Raw genomic sequence first — 18,421 nt, 5'->3', positions numbered from 1 at the left:
AGGATAGTTTAATAACGCTACGCGTTTGATTGTGACGTCACTACCCATAGTGCCGACGGGACGGGAGACGATAACCCATTGTTTCCTACGGGAAACGGTAAAATACAAATATCTCGAAAACTATAAATTCAAAAATCTTCAAAATCAAGGATGCACAGGTTCATGACATGCGTAAGCTACATGCGAAATCTCATAACTAACGGAACTACCGTCAGGGAGATACGCCCTAGACAGACAGACAGACACAGAGATTCCTGGATTTATAGATAGATATAAACATTTATGAACTCAGCTCCCAACTGTAAAAATAGCTACCATATGCAGCATTTACATGAGCTCCCATGAGCTAACAACAATAAAGATAGCGAAACTTACTACATTAGAATCAGTTAATGGGAATAGTGAAAGGGAAATGAAGAGTTCAAATAGAATAAGCTTGAGTAACTGCATTGGACTTTGGAGTGTGTCCGGATGGAGTCGCAATAATGACAGAAGTACACGCCAGGCTGATTTAATTGGCAGGTGTTATTTGGGATACATTATGGCTGCTCAAGTGAAGGATGAGTTTTGAATTCATGATATTTCGAAAGATTAAATGATGCATTGTTCCCAAACTTCTACCTACTTACTGAAACGTGACCATTTCAAGAAACTGTTAACAGCATTTTTATACAGAAGTTAGAAGAGGCCTTTGAAACTAGAATGAATGTGATAAAAGACTGATTAGTGTTACTAATGGCTAGTCCCATAAAATATGAAAGCAAGCAAGCTAAACATTCGTTAGCTGATTCTAATTACATATTAATACCACATCTTTCCAAGAGATCAGAGGAAAGTCTGGAATTTGTAAATATGACAGTATCACACAAGCAAAGCGTTTGTGTAAATGTTTTATTCATGGTGATAACAGATGATTTGAAATGCAGTGTATTTTCACCCTTTGGCTGTTTTATTTCTCATGAAAGCTTGCTGATCTCATTTCTAAAAGCACAAATTTACAAAGTTATACAAGTGTAAAGGATTGGGTTGTGAGGTATACAGCCTCTTTGGGTTGCATCGCATTACAATAAGTGTAAATGTGATCAGCTATGCAGTCAGTTACTTGTCAAGACTTGTCAGTCATGATGTTGAAACTATTGAAGTAGATGAGCGGTAGGTGTCTGGAGAGACAAGCTAAGGTATGCTTGAAGGGGAGGGTTGTTTTGATGGACAGCATTTCTGTGGAAATCTTGCCGGTAACATTGTAAAATGATTTCCAATACTGACAGTTAAAAACAGACAGAGCTATCAGCTAACATAGCAAAGAAAAGGTACAAAATATATATACAAAATAAGATTGATAAGCTGTATATGAAAATCATTTGTCTGTCACAATATGTTTAAAAATATAACTGCAAAACAATACCATAAATAATAACTTAGTTGACCACATCTGAAGTCATACTGTTGTCATATCCCTTAAAAAGAACTGACAGTTGCTACACTAGGGCATACAATTCAATACAATTCATTGATGGTCCCATTTGAAAGAGATGTTCATTTTAAGGCTAGAGTTCCACACATATAGCCATATAATCCACCAGCCTGGACAAAATACTTCTAATCCTGTTTTGATCAGTAGTCAATCATATTGCACTCAATACATTTGCTATGGAAACATGGGATGGGAAGATATGGGAGGGATTCAATTGGATGAAACAGGAGGGATAAAATGGCAGAAATGGAGTGATTGGTCTAGTGATTAGTGTCTCATCGAGAGCACTGTGCCTACACACAAGGACGTTTTCAGCATCTAAGCGAGTGATTCATTTCAGCATCTCAAGTGTCTTTCCATGGTCACCCATCCCTACGCGCATCTCTCACAGCTAAATGTACATTCGCTTCACCCCACACTCACAGCAGAATTTGGCCCAGTCCACAGGGTACTTGGTGCCACAGTCATGACAGAACCTCGTCAGTTGCCCCATGGATTCACCCACCTCATTAACTGTCTTGGCATCATTGCTGAGGACAGAGAGAGAGAGGAGATGGCAGCCTTTCAATTGAGCTTCTTGAAAGAGATTTATGGTTGCTTTTTCAACTGCCTAGAAGAATGTGTGTGAAACGCGGAGGCTGAAAAGCTGTTTTGTGTGAGAGACCTTCTCATGACCTCCTACATTCATGTAAGAAGGTTCTCACACAACAGCTTAATTGTATTAAAAACAGCAATTCAATTACATTTTTGTCTGTTCTATTTAGTCTAATAACCTCTGATCACATGTCATAAGGACGTCATTTTACAGAGTAAGAAATGCAAAAATACAGACACTCATATTAACAAAAACATTAGACAAGTTACTGGACCTACTGACTTATTTACAAGATTCCATTGCTACTGACTGCGATCACAGTCAATAAGAATGACTTAATATCAATAAAAAGATAAATGTGTTACAATGTAATAAATGTTCAATGTAATACCTTGAATTGTCGATATCTGAATTATAGCCCTTCCGGTTTCTCATTGCAATCCCAGAGGAGGCACTCTTGACCGATCCTACGGTTCCAACAGTCCTGGGTTTCATGGTTACTCTAAAGGGGAATAAGAACAAAACCACTCAGACAATTACTCTGTGGATCAACTGGATGAAGGACACTGTCTACACTTTAAAGGTGCAGTCCTTGATCCTGGGGAAAGGCTGTTGTTATTTGCGGTCACCAGCCATTCAAATTCACCCCTCCCTTTTGTGCTTCTGAAGAAGAGATTGGAGCATGAATGCCTTGTTGAAGATTGGCTGGAATAGTCTATGGCTTAGTCCAAGCCACTTTGTCTGTTTCCCTTTTACAAGGCCAGGGGTTTTTCTTAGCGCACACACTGGACTGCGGTAAAAGTAGAGTATACTCAAGGACTGCACATTAAGACACATGCCACAGTCTAACGACTGCTGCCTGAGGCTGTGGTCTTACAGTCTGCGTTCCTACTGACAGTCTCTCAGTGTCAGGCGCCACTTCAACACCAACGTGACGGGAGTAAACAGCCTGGACTAGTGGCGTGTTGAGAGAGCGAATGCTAAAGAGACTGATGCCTAAGAGCTCAGCATCATATTCCCCTCCACTGTATCATCAGTAACTTAAAACTTTCAATCCTAGTTCAAACCCCGCCTTATGGGGGCATTGAGGTTAGTTTAGTAATTTCAAATTAACCATTAATGCTGCAATTGCCCCCATCCATGTTAAGTACACGTCACCATGGTTGTCTCCATACAGATACAAGCTTCTTATTACCCAGACGGTGGGCTGGTCAGTCCTGTGGGGCTGGAGCGAACATGGGCGTACCCGGATGAGACAGTCCTCACTGATCCAGCAGAAGATGCTTTGCCTGTAGGAATGCCTGGACAAAGACATAGAAAAGCTACTTTACACACACATATTAATTCTCATTTGTTTATTGTAATTTTTTTTTCAAGCATGCATTCCTTACTTCCTCATTTCCCTCCATGCCTCGACACATTCGTCTTTTAAAAGTACAGTGTGAAGGGATTTATTAGCAAGAATGGAATATAATTTTTATAATTAAGTTGTCATTAGTTGTATAATCACCAGTATCTATGAATTGTTGTGTTTTCGTTAGCTTAGAATGAGCCCTTTGTGTTTACATAGGGAGCGGATCCCCTTGTATTGAGTCTGCCATGTTTCGCTGCCATGTTTATACAGTAGCCCAGAAGGGACAAACAAACCACACCAAGACACTGGCTCTAAAGAGGGTCTTTTGCATTTTTGTGGCATTTGACAGCCACCGTAGGTTCTCGTACATGCTTGTAAAGGGAGGGGTATTCAGTTGGTTGCAATTCACCACTACCATTCATCTAGCCAATCCATTTATGACTTCATAGTTTGCACACTTATCTCCAATTAACATGACTTAAAAATACCGGAGCAGAGATTAATAGACTAAAGCATCATACACACATATGAGTCCTTCTCAATAGACTTCAATGGGTTGTTAAACCTTAAAGTGAGTGGAAGTATCAGAGGAAAGGCCGTCATCAGTGCAACTATACCTGTACCGGTGCCTGCTGTCGAACCAGACAGGGATCGCTGCGGCAGCCGTGAGGAAGCAGGCGAAGTGGAGGTCATAGTGGAGTTAGCCTTCTTCACTGGAGGTTGCTTGTTCTAGACGGGACCCAGAGGCAGCTTAATGTTAATGTTAAAGGGCGGCTCGGTAGTCTTGGACCAACAGTCCTGCATCAACATCGACAACAACAACAAAAGTTTAAAATGTGTTAAATAACCTAATAATTCAGCAGCTGAGAACTACTGAATCCTCAGTGTGTTCAGAAAACCTACTGGCCTACTGTAAGTCCTTCAGAATGGGGACAAATCTGATGCTGAAATCTAAACGAGAGAGAGACAGAGAGAGATAAAGTGAAACAGAGAGCAGGAGAGAAAGAGAGAGAGAGAGACAGACAGACAGACAGAGAGCGGGAGGGAGAGAGAGAGAGAGTGAGAGGGGGAGGGGGAGGGAGAGAGTGAGAGGGAGAGATCAGAATGGGCTGATTACCTGGATTCGAGCCATGGGTTTCCCTTTGGCTTCTACTCCTGGAGGCTTTGCCTTGTTGGAGATCCTTGCTGCTTGCTCCTTACAGAACTTAATGTGTCGGTCGGCAGCAGACTCTGCGAACCTCCTCTGACAGTACTGGCACTGGATGTAATCTAGGAGAGCGAATGTCACATTACATTTTGCAACAAGAGGATAAGCTGACATTTGAATGGCAGACATTCCCATCCAAAGCCATCTCAAGACATGTAATGGAAGACATGTGTTCATGGTTCCTTGAACATCTGAAAGCATCAGACAAACCGATAAAATAGTATGTGCACATTTCACAACATTAAACATTCAAATACTTTGGCTTGAATTTTTCCAATGAACCTTATAACACCCTTCTTGAAGCCTACACTTGGCATGTCAGATAGGAGATATTGACTTGTACAGGGACCTGTATGTTCATCAACTCATCAGCTAAATTGCCATTAACTCACTAGACCCTGACATGCTAATGAACAAAAAAAACACCTGCAGACTTCACTAAAACAAAGACATTATATGCACAATTTTCAACGATCAAACATATAGGTTTCCAATGAGCAAAATAACATACCTTGTCTATGAATACTAGACAACATTTATTTTGTTGCATTGGAAATCAGGCTTGCACCCACAAACTCATCAGGTGAACCATCATGAACATTAAGCCCCCCAACATGCCTAGGTGCATCCTAGTTTACCTGGATCATAGGACGGAGGAGGAGGAGGGGGCAGAGGACCTCCATCCTTCATCACCTGGGTCAGCCCTTTAGCCGATCGGATTGTGGCGATGAAGTCCTCATGCTTCTTTCGCCAGTTGGACTGTTTCTTGGGTGGCTCCGCCTATGGAAACCCAGAGACACACAAACACACACACACACACACAAACACACACACACACCGTTCGTGTGCATACACAGACAAACGCAAGCGATGGCGCACACACGAACACAGATGGACACACACATACAGACAACCACACACACACAAACAAATGCAAACACATTTACACCCTGAGTCATCATGGGCCAACATCAGAGGTTGACATTTTGTGAGCCAAGCCTATACTGTGGAGCATAACATATTAGGGATGCACGATAATATCGGCAAGACATCGGTATCGGCAGATATCGGCTTCAAAACTTAATTATCATCGGTATCTGCAGATATTAAACATTTCTGCCGATGTACCTGGCCGATAAGGTGACGTGTAAATTATGCGCAAACGAAGCACATTTTTATGACAGTCGGCTGTGTGGCAGTAGCCTACTTCACAGTATCAGAGGATGATGACAAAATGCCTATTTGTCAGAAAACTTTTCAGGAGAAGGAGGAGGAGATGCAGCTTGGCCATAACGTAGGTTGCATGCATAGATGCAGACCACCAGCGTGCCACGCTTTACAACATTACCTGTCGCGCTAATAGACGTTAATACGTTTCGGAGCTAGACAACACTAGCTTGTTAGGTTGCATGCTACGTGACACCAGAGAAGTTGATGATACCTCAATTCACGGGATGTGAAACATTACGTCACAAGCCCACGCTTTCTGTACATGGCTCACTCATGCATTTATGGAATTTATACAGCTAGCTTGGCAATAACATTACATAGATTAGTCTAGAAATCCTAGAAGGGACGTTAATAAACTGTAAGTCACTTAACCAAGGTTAGCTTGCAAAGTTAGCCAAGCATGATACGTGACACCAGAGAAGTTGATGATGCCTCATTTGATGCGATGTGAAACGTTATGTCACGAGCCCTGGCATCTGCCATATTTGAAACCATTTCAGTTTCATGAGTGAATGTCTATTTCTAAAATGATACAAATCAAGTCTGTAATGTCCTGTTTTTACAGCAATACCCTAGTAGTATAATAACAGATTAATTCTAGTACAGGAGAGACTTTTCAATAATTAAAAAGCTGAGGTGTATATATCGGCATCGGCAATCGGCCAAAATGAGCTTGTAAATATCGGCATATCGGATATCGGCTAAAATTCAATATCGTGCATCCCTATAACATATGAACCTCCAAACTTTATTAGGAGGAAGAGCTGATCTTAATTATGAGGAAGAGCTGATCTAAGCAGGCAAAGGGCAAAGAAACACTTGGTGATGCACACAGTGCATGACAATTATAGCAAAATATTCCTGGCCTTCATAATTCCATAGAATAATCCTATATCTTTACATAATATCTAAATCCCATGAGTCAATTCACTGACAAAAAAAAACAGGAGGATGTTTTTTCCAGAGCTGCTTTCCATACTCTTTTCATGAAACTGAACTGAAGAAAAAAAAAAGGAAAAAACATCCTCCTTTGAAAATGACAGCAGCTGACAGAATTGGTTCAGGTCCAGTGTCATAATATGTGATGTGGCCTCCCCAAAAGACCTCAAATTAGGTCTGGTTACATTTATTCACTATAAGGATCACCAAGCTTTGGCTTTAACCATGCAATAAACTAACGGCTGGCAGTTTATGGGATTTACAGTCCATTGTTGGAAATTTTAAAATATATCTAACAATCATTTTTTGCCATCACATATATTTTGATATGTGTCTCATTTTTGCAATACATCCAAACAACGCCCAGTACACTAAGATTGTTTAGGTCTGACAATTAGTCCTCATTTTCAAGCTCAAAGACACTAACATGATTGGTATTTCATGCCGGGACAATCAGAGGCAGTGTAGTCTTCTACACTACAGCATAGTAGAAAGCAGAAAGATGGGGCAACTCTACTTTAAAGACAGTCTACATGGCCATCTACAAAGAAAATCTCAAAGCAAAACCTACGCAGATTTGTTGGCATGCATGCCTTTACAATATTACCTTCTTAAAAATGTTGCAAAATGGTTCTGTCAGAGGGGTGTGAAGGTAATATTAGTCTGAGACAATCGAGTGTTTAATTTACTCATTTAAATTTGTCTTCCCCAGTGGTGAAGCTGGCTGTGGCATCTACCATCTTCAACATTAAATATATTTAAGACAGACTGAAAAAAAAACTTCAGGTAGAGATAAAACTAAATGCATTAGAACAATTAGATAATCTGAAGATGATCACAATGAGTTACTTTACTTACATCCTTTGATTCAGCTCAATTTAGAGCTCCAACCAACATAGGGCATTCTTAAAATTGCTTAACCAAGATTGAATTCCAAGGTTCTACTTAAATTCAATTCCAAGGTTTCACTTCAAGGCCAAAATTATGAAAACAATGTCAAAATGTCAACTTACTGTATTAAACCTAGTAGTGCTGGTGGTACTTTGTGACTGAAATACAATCAAAGGGGGTTTAAGGGGGATGACATGCAATCAGGGGAAACTAAAGACTGACAGTGGATCCATACCCGGGGGTCTGGGCTTGGCAAGGATATAACATTTTTAAACAGCTGCTTTTGTGTGGATTTTGTGGGTTTCTGTATGATTGTTTGTTTGTTTGTTTTGCTTATTTGTTCCATTACAACAGGTCTATCCTGTTACCTTAGCCTTCAGAGGTTTTACAACAGGAATGTCAGTTCCCTCAGCCCTCTGCCTGCCCGAGTCAAACACCTTCCTCCTCTTCGCAGCTGCCTTCTGACAGATGGGCGTATGCTTCTTCTGCGAGGGGAACAGTGCAAGCAAGGCAGTTAACAGGCGGGAACAGTGCAAGCAGGGCAGTTAACAGGCAGCAACAGGCTGGGCAGATTGCAGCCTATTGTGTGTTTACATTGTAGAGTGTTGCTGGTTGCTAGGCACCACAACAGGAGTAAAGACAATTCCACCTTCTAACACACACATACATTACACAAGCTAAACAGAACAATGCCTTGTTTGGGCTTCAGGTGCAGGCTTAGATGATTGATAACTGCTGCAGTGATTTGTCAAAAACATCCACACATGAAAGAACCCTAAACGGTCTAAATGATCGATTAAGTGCATAAACTTACAAAGTGCTAAGACATGTTTCAGGGCAATGCTTACAAGAATTTTGGAGAAAAAGGTTCTGCCACATATTTTGCAGGGAGTCAGCACATCATTTGGTGGGGTATACTCTGGGTCTGTGTGACAGAAGATTGGTACAAATCACCAACTGAAAGGTTATCAGGAGACAAATGGTACAGCTAGAAGTCGACCATATGTAAAACGTGGTTGAATATATTTGTTGGCTCAGCATATCAATTACATAGTGACAGAGAGTAGGCTAGTATTAATCATAATGTTATACTGGGTGGATCGCCTCTATCAAAGTCATGACGATAGTCAAGTTATCTGTACATCCCACTAGCGAATAAAATGTTCTGCTAAGATGGTGAATCTGTGCCAGACCCCGGCCTTGTCTGCTCCAGAACCAGATGTTCATTTGGCAAAACATCATTCAACAAGAACAACTATTAGCATGCAGATGTAAATTAACCAGCAAGCTAACGCTATGTATGGCAGACCTTTAAGATGAGGGGCCTTTTCTTGACCCAAATCCTAACCAGTGCGTTAACTGAACAAAATGCATTTACTTATATGTTAATCCAAACCCACGAGGTTAATTAATCACAACACACCTCTTGTGACCGTTAGCTAGTACCAGCTAGGATGACTGATGAGAGGGTAGTATTACAGTAACGTTACACACCTTGGCTAGGTAGCTATCATAGGAGAACTTGCTAGCTAACCATGCTAACCAATTGGAATACTGCAAAGCGGTTGCTACAGCAACAATTTCACACAGGGTCTTTCAAATTAATAACCATAATGTTTTAGACTGGAATATATAGTCTTGTCTGTTAGTGGTCTTAGTTTCTACTGCTGCATAGGGTTTGGTGATGGATTGGAACTCGGAAGGAGGTCGACCGTCCCCTCCCTAGACACAAGCACATGAAAACAAACATCCAAGTGTCCTAGAAATTCATGACATTCCAGCGTCTTCAATTGTTTTTCCCCCAAATAGAAATATGGAAGCGAAATGTCACGTACTAGTGACTACATTGTTCCACTTTGCTTTAATGTTCAAAATCAGCTCACCGTCAAAGTCCTCCATCTCTCGTCTAGCTGTACACCGCCCCGATGATGCTGTGGCAACTGGATTTTCCTAAAAGCCGCTTCACGTTCCAACATCCAGAAATCTCATTGGTCGTCCCCTCTCTGGCGAAGACGCGCATTGTTATCCGATGGGCGTGCGAGTTGCCACAATGCATTGTATCCTTCAATCTAGTTACCGCCGTACAATTTTTGTCCACAATAACAATCTAACCTAATCTTACAAATGAGTAAACAAACAATATTTAAGAGGAAGAAAGTCGACCTAAATTGTAAAGTATATCGCAGTGGGAAAAGAGACAAATAAAATGAAAGTAAGTTCATAATAGGTGCACTGTCTGACGAATGCCAGCAGTCATATGAGTCTCTCCCGTGGAGGCATTTTAAGATAATCGGCATGTGTTTCTGCTCCGCAAAACAAGCGAGTTATTTTCTGGTGGAGTTAATGTTATTTGTATTTTTGCCACGGATCCATGTAAGCAACTAGGGCAAAACAATGGTTAGGCTATAGCCTACTAAATGTGCGCCACTGCAAGGCTAGAGTTTGTAACAATCAACAGTTCAACAAAAAGCCCAAATTATGTTAGCTAAGAGTAAACAATGCATGTATACCAGTTATTTTAGGCCTACTTTCATGTGTAACCTTAATAAATATAAATACATAGCCTATAAATAGCCTATGACCTATGCCGACTAAGAATGATTCACACTTGACAAGACTTGTGAATGACAATATAGCATAGCCTATATTATAGGCCTATCATTGATAATGCTTTTGTTGGCAAATAATACTTATCGTAGAGTAAAATTACTTTAAAATGAAACTGACTGAGAAATAATCGTAATTCAGAATTACATTTCCTCAGTAGGCTATAGCTACACCGATAGTCTATAGCCTATAGGCTACAGTTCCGCGATGAGCGTATGTGAGCCTATAAACCTAATTGCCATTGAGTTTCTGTAATTATGATTCATTTTTAATTTATTCAAGCTAACACATTAACTATACAGATTTTAAAACATGGGCATACCAAAAAACCTCACATTTGCAATAGCTACACCAAGTAGCCCACTGTCCATTCTGTCGACAGCCTGTAGGCTACAGTAACGTCATGATGATAGTGTGCAGCACCGAAAAAGCGTCCCGTTACATCTCTGAAGTGTAAACGGAAGCGACAACTGATTGATGCCGACCTGCATGCCCACATTTGGACACCGCAAAGCAAAAAACAGGTAATTGTTGTCAGAATTAGGCTAATTGCGCACCATTTAAATCGGAAGTTCGAAATATTTGTCAGTGCTTGTCAGCTCACATTAATAGTTCCATATGCGTAAATTGGAGCTTAATAGGACATGTTGAACAAAGGAATTTAGCCCGCATCGACATCGACCAAAATCCTTATTTTCAAGTTGTCTATTTTATGCAGCCGTTATTGTCGCTAAACACAACAGCCTCGCTTTTAAAACAATGCGAGTTTCAGGCAATGGCGTGCAGTAGCCTACAAATTGAGAAACAGTAGAACATAGCTAACAACTATTGGTGCTTGCTTGGAATGCTACACTTGTAACGCCATAAACAAGTGAAGTGACAGATTCGTGCATAGTAATGTCGGCTTAGCCTAATACACGAGCTACCAGTTTTAGACATATGTCAGTGCTGTATAGCTTGTTACAACATTAGTCTCTTATAAGAATCGTTTTTTCGGTAACTGATAAATGTGCAATAAGATGAAGGTAAAAAAAAAAACAGGCTATAACAGATGACCGTTTTATCTGGACACTGCAATGAAGTAGGGCATCGGCTACGTTTTGTAACTGAAGAACAAATTCTGACAACCTGATTTTAATGCGAGCCTTTTTTATGGTGAACGCACCTCTGACATTATTTTCAGGCTCTTCAGCATGTAAGTGTCCGTCATTTTTATATTCAATATGGATAATTCATTTTAAATAGTGATGCCGCTCAGTCATAACAATGTCATTGGAATTAGTCGGCTAAGTTCCATCTGTTTTATAAGGAAACTTGAGAGAAATGCTGTTTTGGTTTAAAACATTTTATTCTTGAGCAACCGATGTCCACATTACATGTTGTTACGTTGTCTACAATATTAAGGCTTTGACACATGACATAATCTCAAAGAAGACACTTTCCCCTGATCTATGTCCATACATTTCAGAGTATTATATAGTGGAGCGTGTACTTTGAGTATTGGAATTGTGAAGTACGAAGATGAGCTTCAGTCATCCATATGATTTGTTAACTAAAGAAATGACAGATAGCTTAGTTGTGATGCAGCAGATGCCTCGTCATGTGTGAATGGTTTATACTGCCATGGCCTTGCATGGGCACAGCTGAATCAGGCATACAGTGCTGCCTGACTGTTTTCACACAGTTGTCACTCTTCCCTGCGGGCATCCTGCCTCCTCCCGCCCTCTGCCCATATTGATTTTCTGGACTTGAGAGGGCCCTGGAAATATGAGAGTGCCTGTACATGTGCCTTGAATCTACTACTGTGGTTCCTTTTGGTACATCTAGGGCAAAAATGTACAAGTTATAAAACTTGTCTTATGTTCTTGTAAGACCAGTTGTATTCTATTGTACAACATGACTAGGTGACTAAGGGTATTCAAATAGTATACTTTTCCCTGGTCATGCAACCTTGTTTCCCATATTAGTTGGCCACTGAATAATGTAGGCAGCTCTATAAATTATTCAACAAAAGCTCGGCGTAAGACCCTGTGACAGTACTGCCACTCAGACCGAGCCGTCTGTTTGTGCCATACATCCAGCATACCTCTACGTATAACTGTCTCCTCATCGTGTTAAGGAAGAAATCTCTCAAAGAGTTTCTGTGTGTCTGATAGATCTGCATGTGGCCAAATCAGGCACCTCGGCTTTACAATGGTGACCTCCTTATAAATGTTTACCCCGCCGAGTGACACCATTTTGAACGCAACAGCTGACAACGATTGAGCCGAGATGATAACACAGACTAAATATAGCTCGGCTGTTCTGCATTTTGGCTGAGCATATCTCACAGGCCCTAATGCTGTAATGAATTTCTGTTAAGCTGCAGAGCACACAATAGGTCAGAATGGAGTTCACAACAGTAGGCTTTATTAACCCTTCAGCTACCACACTGGTGTGTTTAGAATGATGTAGAATGGACGTTCTAAGGAATATTGAGGTCCATTGAATATAACCTTGAATTTTAGAATTTTACATTTAAGCAATAAGGTTCGAGAGGCAGTACGGTATCGTCAATAATGTACTTGTTCGAGGGAGTTGTTAGGCCCGACGCGCAGCAAACCCTCGAACAAGTACATTATTGACGATACCGTACTGACTTGAGTACCTTATTGCTTTTATAACACGGTTGCCAGCGACTTTATAAATATTAAGTACAATTAAAGTAAACAGTAAGCTGCCTTTCAGCACAAAAAAAGTTGTAGACACCAAACGTTGAATATCGCATTTCAGTAGCCAAGAGTAAATAGTCCCCCTTTGTGTGGCTGTTGCTATGCAACAGACAAATAGCATTGGAAACTTCACGTCTGTTAGACTTAGCACAAAAGCTACGTGTGTTTCAATGGGTTTTTGGTCTAAGCGCTAAAAGTCACCTACAAATAATATTCGAGACTTTCAGTAAAGACTTTCAATACTCTGCAACATTTGCGTAGCACAGAAACAACTAACCGAGTCAATTTAGACATATAAAAAGTCGTATAGATAGCTTAATTCACATGAAACATTCCCCACTACATTTAGGCCGGATGGTGAACCCTGTTATCGTTTCATCCCGCTCCGCAGACGGCGAACTACACAATCTTTAGCTCATAAAAAAGAACGAGTCGTGCTGAGCTACCAAAAAAAAGTTCGCCGCTGACTTTCCAGGCGATTGTCGATACGTCTATGTTTTATGCAGAACTAGAGCCTTCACAGCGTAATAAGATTTTGATCACGAGTGGTGGCATGGTTCGACATGTGATCGTTCTACACCAATGAGGTAGCTGCTATTTGACAACAGACTGGCAAGATGGCGACCACCATGGTTTGAATTTACGTTACAGATAAAGTATTTGCCGAAGAAGAAGAAATCTCGACAGAAAATGTAAAACAAAAGATATCTTCGAAACGCAAGATGTGTTACATGCATATATCTTCTGTTAAGCATGAGGAAACACAGAATTTCACCAACGCAAGGTGGAATACCTATCGAAACATAGGAAACTTCGATCCAGATCAAGCTCTGGCCCCGTCCTACCTGCCATCTGTATAATTTGCAAGAAAGACAGCAAATTCAGGCTCTAGGCTCTAGGTCTGGCTCTAGGTCTGCATAAAACATAGACGTATCGACAATCGCCTGGAAAGTCAGCGGCGAACTTTTTTTTGGTAGCTCAGCACGACTCGTTCTTTTTTATGAGCTAAAGATTGTGTAGTTCGCCGTCTGCGGAGCGGGATGAAACGATAACAGGGTTCTCGACTCGTTCTTTTTTATGAACTGAAGTTCGCTTAGTTCGGAGCCTGAGGAGCGAAGTTAGGTTTCTAAAGCACTTTTCGAGGGTCAACTTACGGCCTAATTAGCCACAACACGCCGCCATCTTGGATAGATATTTCCTTTTGAGTGCACACTGATATGGAACGCTCAGGTAGATGAAAACAGGTCGTACAGTTATACCGTTGCACACCCCGGAACTAATTCTCAGAATGGTGGATTCCATCTACCCGTGTTATAATTCCATCTACCCGTGTTATAATTAAGCAATAAGCCCCAAGAGGCCGTGCTTTGCGCTGATTTTAGAACAGGTAAGGGAGTTGTTAGGCACGACGCGAAGCGGAGTGCCGTTAAACCCCCTTACCTGTTCTAAAATCAGCGCAAAGCACGGACTCGCGGGGCTTATTGCTTTTCTAAACCTGTTACTACACATATTTGATATGGTTTCATAAATAAAGACAATTCAATTTAAGAAACAATAGTTTAATGATAAACCGTCATTATTCCGCCACTAAAAATTATAGTTCCTAAATAAATCGTTGCCACGCAACCCTTGAAGCAACGCAACAGCCAGATGGAACACTGGGTATGAAATGCGCTATATGAATGCCTTGCCATTCGCTGCGCAGTAATATGGAATGTAATAAGGTCAAATTGTAAGGTAATGCTGGGTTTTACAACGGCTTTTAGCCAATCACAATCAAGGATTTGAACAATCAGGTTTAGAATGTTTATGAATGCATTGTTTAATTACAATGTTCAAAACTCCCCTGTTGAAGGGTTAATTATGTCTTGTATACAGAACATGGAATCCCTCCAGCATATTAAACAGTACATTCAATTAAATAAAGGGGTAATATGAACATGGTCCTGTTATTTTGTAAACAGAGAAAGTATATGTACATACATACAGTACATAGGGTAAGATAGCCTAGAGGAAGTCATTGTTTTAACTCATTATCGTGATCGCGTTGGCAGATGTGTGTGGACTATATTGATACAAAATATAATTAGTGGGCAACCGTTTTGTCAAAAAAAGACATAAGGGTCAAGTATGTTTTTTTTTTTAATATGAGATTCCTTGAGGGGGTTCATGTAAGATTTTAAGTGTATCTTTGTCACAATGCCAGACGAAAAATCAAAGCTTTGAGATGGATAAGCACTTACTGGGGTCATCACTGCAGCAACCTGGGGAGCTTGTGTCTCTGAAAGCAGCTTTGTCCCATGCAAACACACACACACACATTTACACACACACATACAGATCAACGTACATGCACACACTCTCACACACCAACACACATACACACACACACACACACACACACACACACACACACACACACACACACACACACACACACACACACACACACACGCACACAACACATACGTATGCAAGCAGGAAGACGTACATGTAGACACAAAGCAGCAATATTCGGATGATAGTGATAGCATTCCATACCCAGGCATGATGCGTGTCTTATTCCATATATGGCCCACCATGTCTCTTTGAACCTTGACCTTTTACCAGCCGGGATTACGCATATTAACCCTTCTGCAAACTAAAATGACAACCGAGGCTAATACACGTAAGATTCAAAAGCAGGTTAAACCTGGATTATTGCAGTTATGTTTTGTTTTTGTCCTGTAGGGTTTTGAAAGTACTTTTTACACAAATCCTCAGAGGCAATCTTGATATGTTTGAGTTTGGAAACTCCTTTTTGCTTCTTTATTCATGCTATCAGATTCTAAAGGTATATACAAACAATACTGAGATGTGAGTATGGGAAAAAAGAATGCACTTAATTGTTGACAGTGGAACCTGCTGACCCTTTCTGTGTTGGACAAAAATTGTCTCCATCTAGTGGCTGTTAGAGGTATGACCACTGAAAGGAAAGGCAACCTAGATGTCTCTATCCTCAATGTTGTTTTTCTTAAGAACATGATCATTTTTGACGTTGTCCTTAGATAAATAACAAAACTGGCCTCTAGGACTATAGTATTAGTTTTTTTAGGTGTGGGGTCCCGTTTTAAGGTACACACATACACTACATGTTATGCACTATACTATGCTTCACTATAGTACACTACACCATAGTAAACTATAGTACCCTACACTGTTTGCTCGTGCCTTATTGTTTCTTGTCTCCTGATAGCGTGTCATGAACGGTGCCTTTCAGATGACCTCGCTGAAATGCATCAGCTATGACTGATGTTGAGTCATCCTATGAAGACTTTATAGCCTCAGGAAGGACTGGAAGGAGGAATGCTGTACACAACATTGTCGGGGCTGCAGGCAACCCAGGGTCAAGCGAATTATCTGAGACGCTCTCCAAGCTCAACATCAGTAAAACGGGTAGGTTGTGTCATACATTTATGTTATCTGACACTTTCAAAACAAGCTAATCCTTCAGTGGTTTAATAAAACTGAACTCTGTAAGACCAGTCGAAGCATCTGCTGCATCACAACTAGTTATCAGACATCTGAAGTCTGTGTTTACCTTGTTATCAAACTCTCTTTCTGTCTCTTTCTCACATTGTCTGTCTCTTTCTCTTGGCCCCTCTTTCTCTCTCTCTCTCGGCACCTGTCTTCTGTTTCTCTCCTTCTCTGTTTCTCTCCTTCTCTCTCTCTCTCTCTCTCTCTCTCTAACAGGTAATGACAATGAAGGAGAGCCAAGCCAGGGCTCCACAGACTCCCTTCCTAAGCCAGAGGAGGCCAAGCAGGAGGGCACCTAACTGATTACTGAGATCTGTGTGGGCATTTGGGGGCGACCACCTACTAACCCCACCTCTCCTAATGCGTACCCCACTCCAAACCACCCCAAACCCGAACCCTGTCTCTGAGATCAGGACATGGACGCTCTGCTGGTTAAACTACTAAGAGACATGTTCTTCCATCCGCCTGCGTGCACAGGGGAGGGGCTGTACCTAAAGCAGCCGCTGGACGCCAGAACACTTAGGCAGCCTCATGTCTGTGCTGAAGGCTGAGAGGACTCCCACCACCATTACCACCACTACGACCATTTACTGCCGTAATGGACATCTCCAGTGATCTGCTGCCCCACCTACAGTCTTCCCTGTAGCTGAAAGTTCCGTAGGAAACAATTTAGGCAGGCTGCTTGTGGCACTACCACACCAGATATGCAATGGGTTTTCCCCTAGGGAGGCTCACTTGGTTTGGCCATGAGGCAAGTGGAGACAGGGTAGGGCAGAGTAGGGTAGGTTCTGTCCTCCAGGCGGACTTGTTGACCCACACCTGTGCTAAGACAAAGATTCCGGATCAATAGATCAAACTGCCAAAGTTGTTAGGCTTCACATATTTACCACCCAGTGGCTTTGTAGTTGTGATGAGACAGCATACTGTAGTTCACCCTCTGTTTACCAATGTATAGCATAGGGGACATTTATGTTGTATTCTGTCTGTAGGTATGTTAATTCATAAACTTTACACTTCCATTATATAGTAATATTTGCAAGTTTTTGTTTGTGTATATACCATGTAACTCACATCCAGCCAGCATGCATGTTAGTACGTGACAGAAACCACTATGAAGGTCCCATTTATGTGCACTACAACTTTTATATGGAAGAGCTGTTACTGCCACGTCGAAGTTGTGCAATTTTGTCAATAAACTGGCCCTGTAACCGAGAGTCAAGACTGTGATGAGAAGTACTGTGAGGAGATATGCTTCTGGTGTCTTAGCCTGCCTGAGATTTCTTTGGTCTGAGCATATTGGCATTAACTTTATGTAGGTGCTCCGGCTGAGGCATTGAGTTTGTGGTCAGTTAAGCTTTTCACATGATGTATAACGTTAATAAAAGTGCTTAAAAACCCACATGAATGGATTTCACTAAAGGGTGAGGGGGTTTGAATCCAGGGGTTCATTTCAGCACTGTGAAAAAGGTAGCTCGTCAGTCAGCAAAGGTGTACTGGAGATGCTGTCAAAAGATCTCAAGCCAGTTGTTGCAGAAACCTGGGTCCAGGACATGACAATGGCTTTATTTGACTTATAATATTATTATATTATATTATATTATATTAACAGGTATTATTTTTTTATTTCTGTTAGAGCCTATGTAATGGTTCAAATATCTGGAGGCATCCAACATACACCTGACACGGATCTTAGTTACTCACATTTTGAAGGTCGGTTTATGTGAATATTATAATAAATAATACATTTGTGTAACACCACATTTAGCTTAGTTTATGGATTTAAGTGAAGACCTTGGAAATTGTGATACTAGCATTTGGTATAATAGACCAATAGAAAATAATGATGAATAACAAGATTAAATGCAGTCCTGCTGCGTCAATGTAGGTACAATTCATT

The 18,421-nt window shown here is 41.0% G+C and overlaps 2 protein-coding genes across 5 annotated transcripts; one reads left to right on the top strand and one right to left on the bottom strand.

Annotated features, from left to right (window-relative positions):
- Window positions 1-928: 928 nt before the first annotated feature.
- On the bottom strand, window positions 929-9,746 carry zc2hc1a (zinc finger, C2HC-type containing 1A; the record flags this gene model as incomplete). The annotated part of the gene is given in 10 exon segments (XM_080854739.1): window positions 929-2,004; window positions 2,461-2,571; window positions 3,265-3,370; window positions 4,041-4,152; window positions 4,541-4,692; window positions 5,269-5,410; window positions 8,059-8,175; window positions 8,539-8,615; window positions 9,574-9,613; window positions 9,615-9,746. Coding segments are annotated over 10 exon segments (1,128 nt in total). The 3' UTR covers window positions 929-1,865.
- Window positions 9,747-10,745: 999 nt separating this feature from the next.
- On the top strand, window positions 10,746-17,923 carry pkia (cAMP-dependent protein kinase inhibitor alpha). Of its 4 annotated transcripts, none has more exons than XM_080854740.1 (3): window positions 10,746-10,821; window positions 16,244-16,443; window positions 16,741-17,923. In XM_080854740.1, exons 2-3 carry the CDS (start codon window positions 16,293-16,295, stop codon window positions 16,821-16,823), a joined length of 234 nt encoding a protein of 77 aa, XP_080710866.1. In that variant the 5' UTR covers window positions 10,746-10,821; window positions 16,244-16,292; the 3' UTR covers window positions 16,824-17,923. The 4 variants fall into 4 exon arrangements, with proteins under 4 accessions (XP_080710866.1, XP_080710868.1, XP_080710867.1 ...); XM_080854742.1 differs by having other exon boundaries at window positions 10,762-10,821; window positions 16,268-16,443; XM_080854741.1 differs by lacking the exon at window positions 10,746-10,821 and adding an exon at window positions 11,437-11,492.
- Window positions 17,924-18,421: the final 498 nt, after the last annotated feature.

The sequence above is a fragment of the Sprattus sprattus genome (assembly GCF_963457725.1).
Source record: "Sprattus sprattus genome assembly, chromosome: 17".
Lineage (NCBI taxonomy): Eukaryota > Metazoa > Chordata > Actinopteri > Clupeiformes > Clupeidae > Sprattus > Sprattus sprattus.
This window is presented reverse-complemented; position numbering and strand designations above follow the sequence as displayed.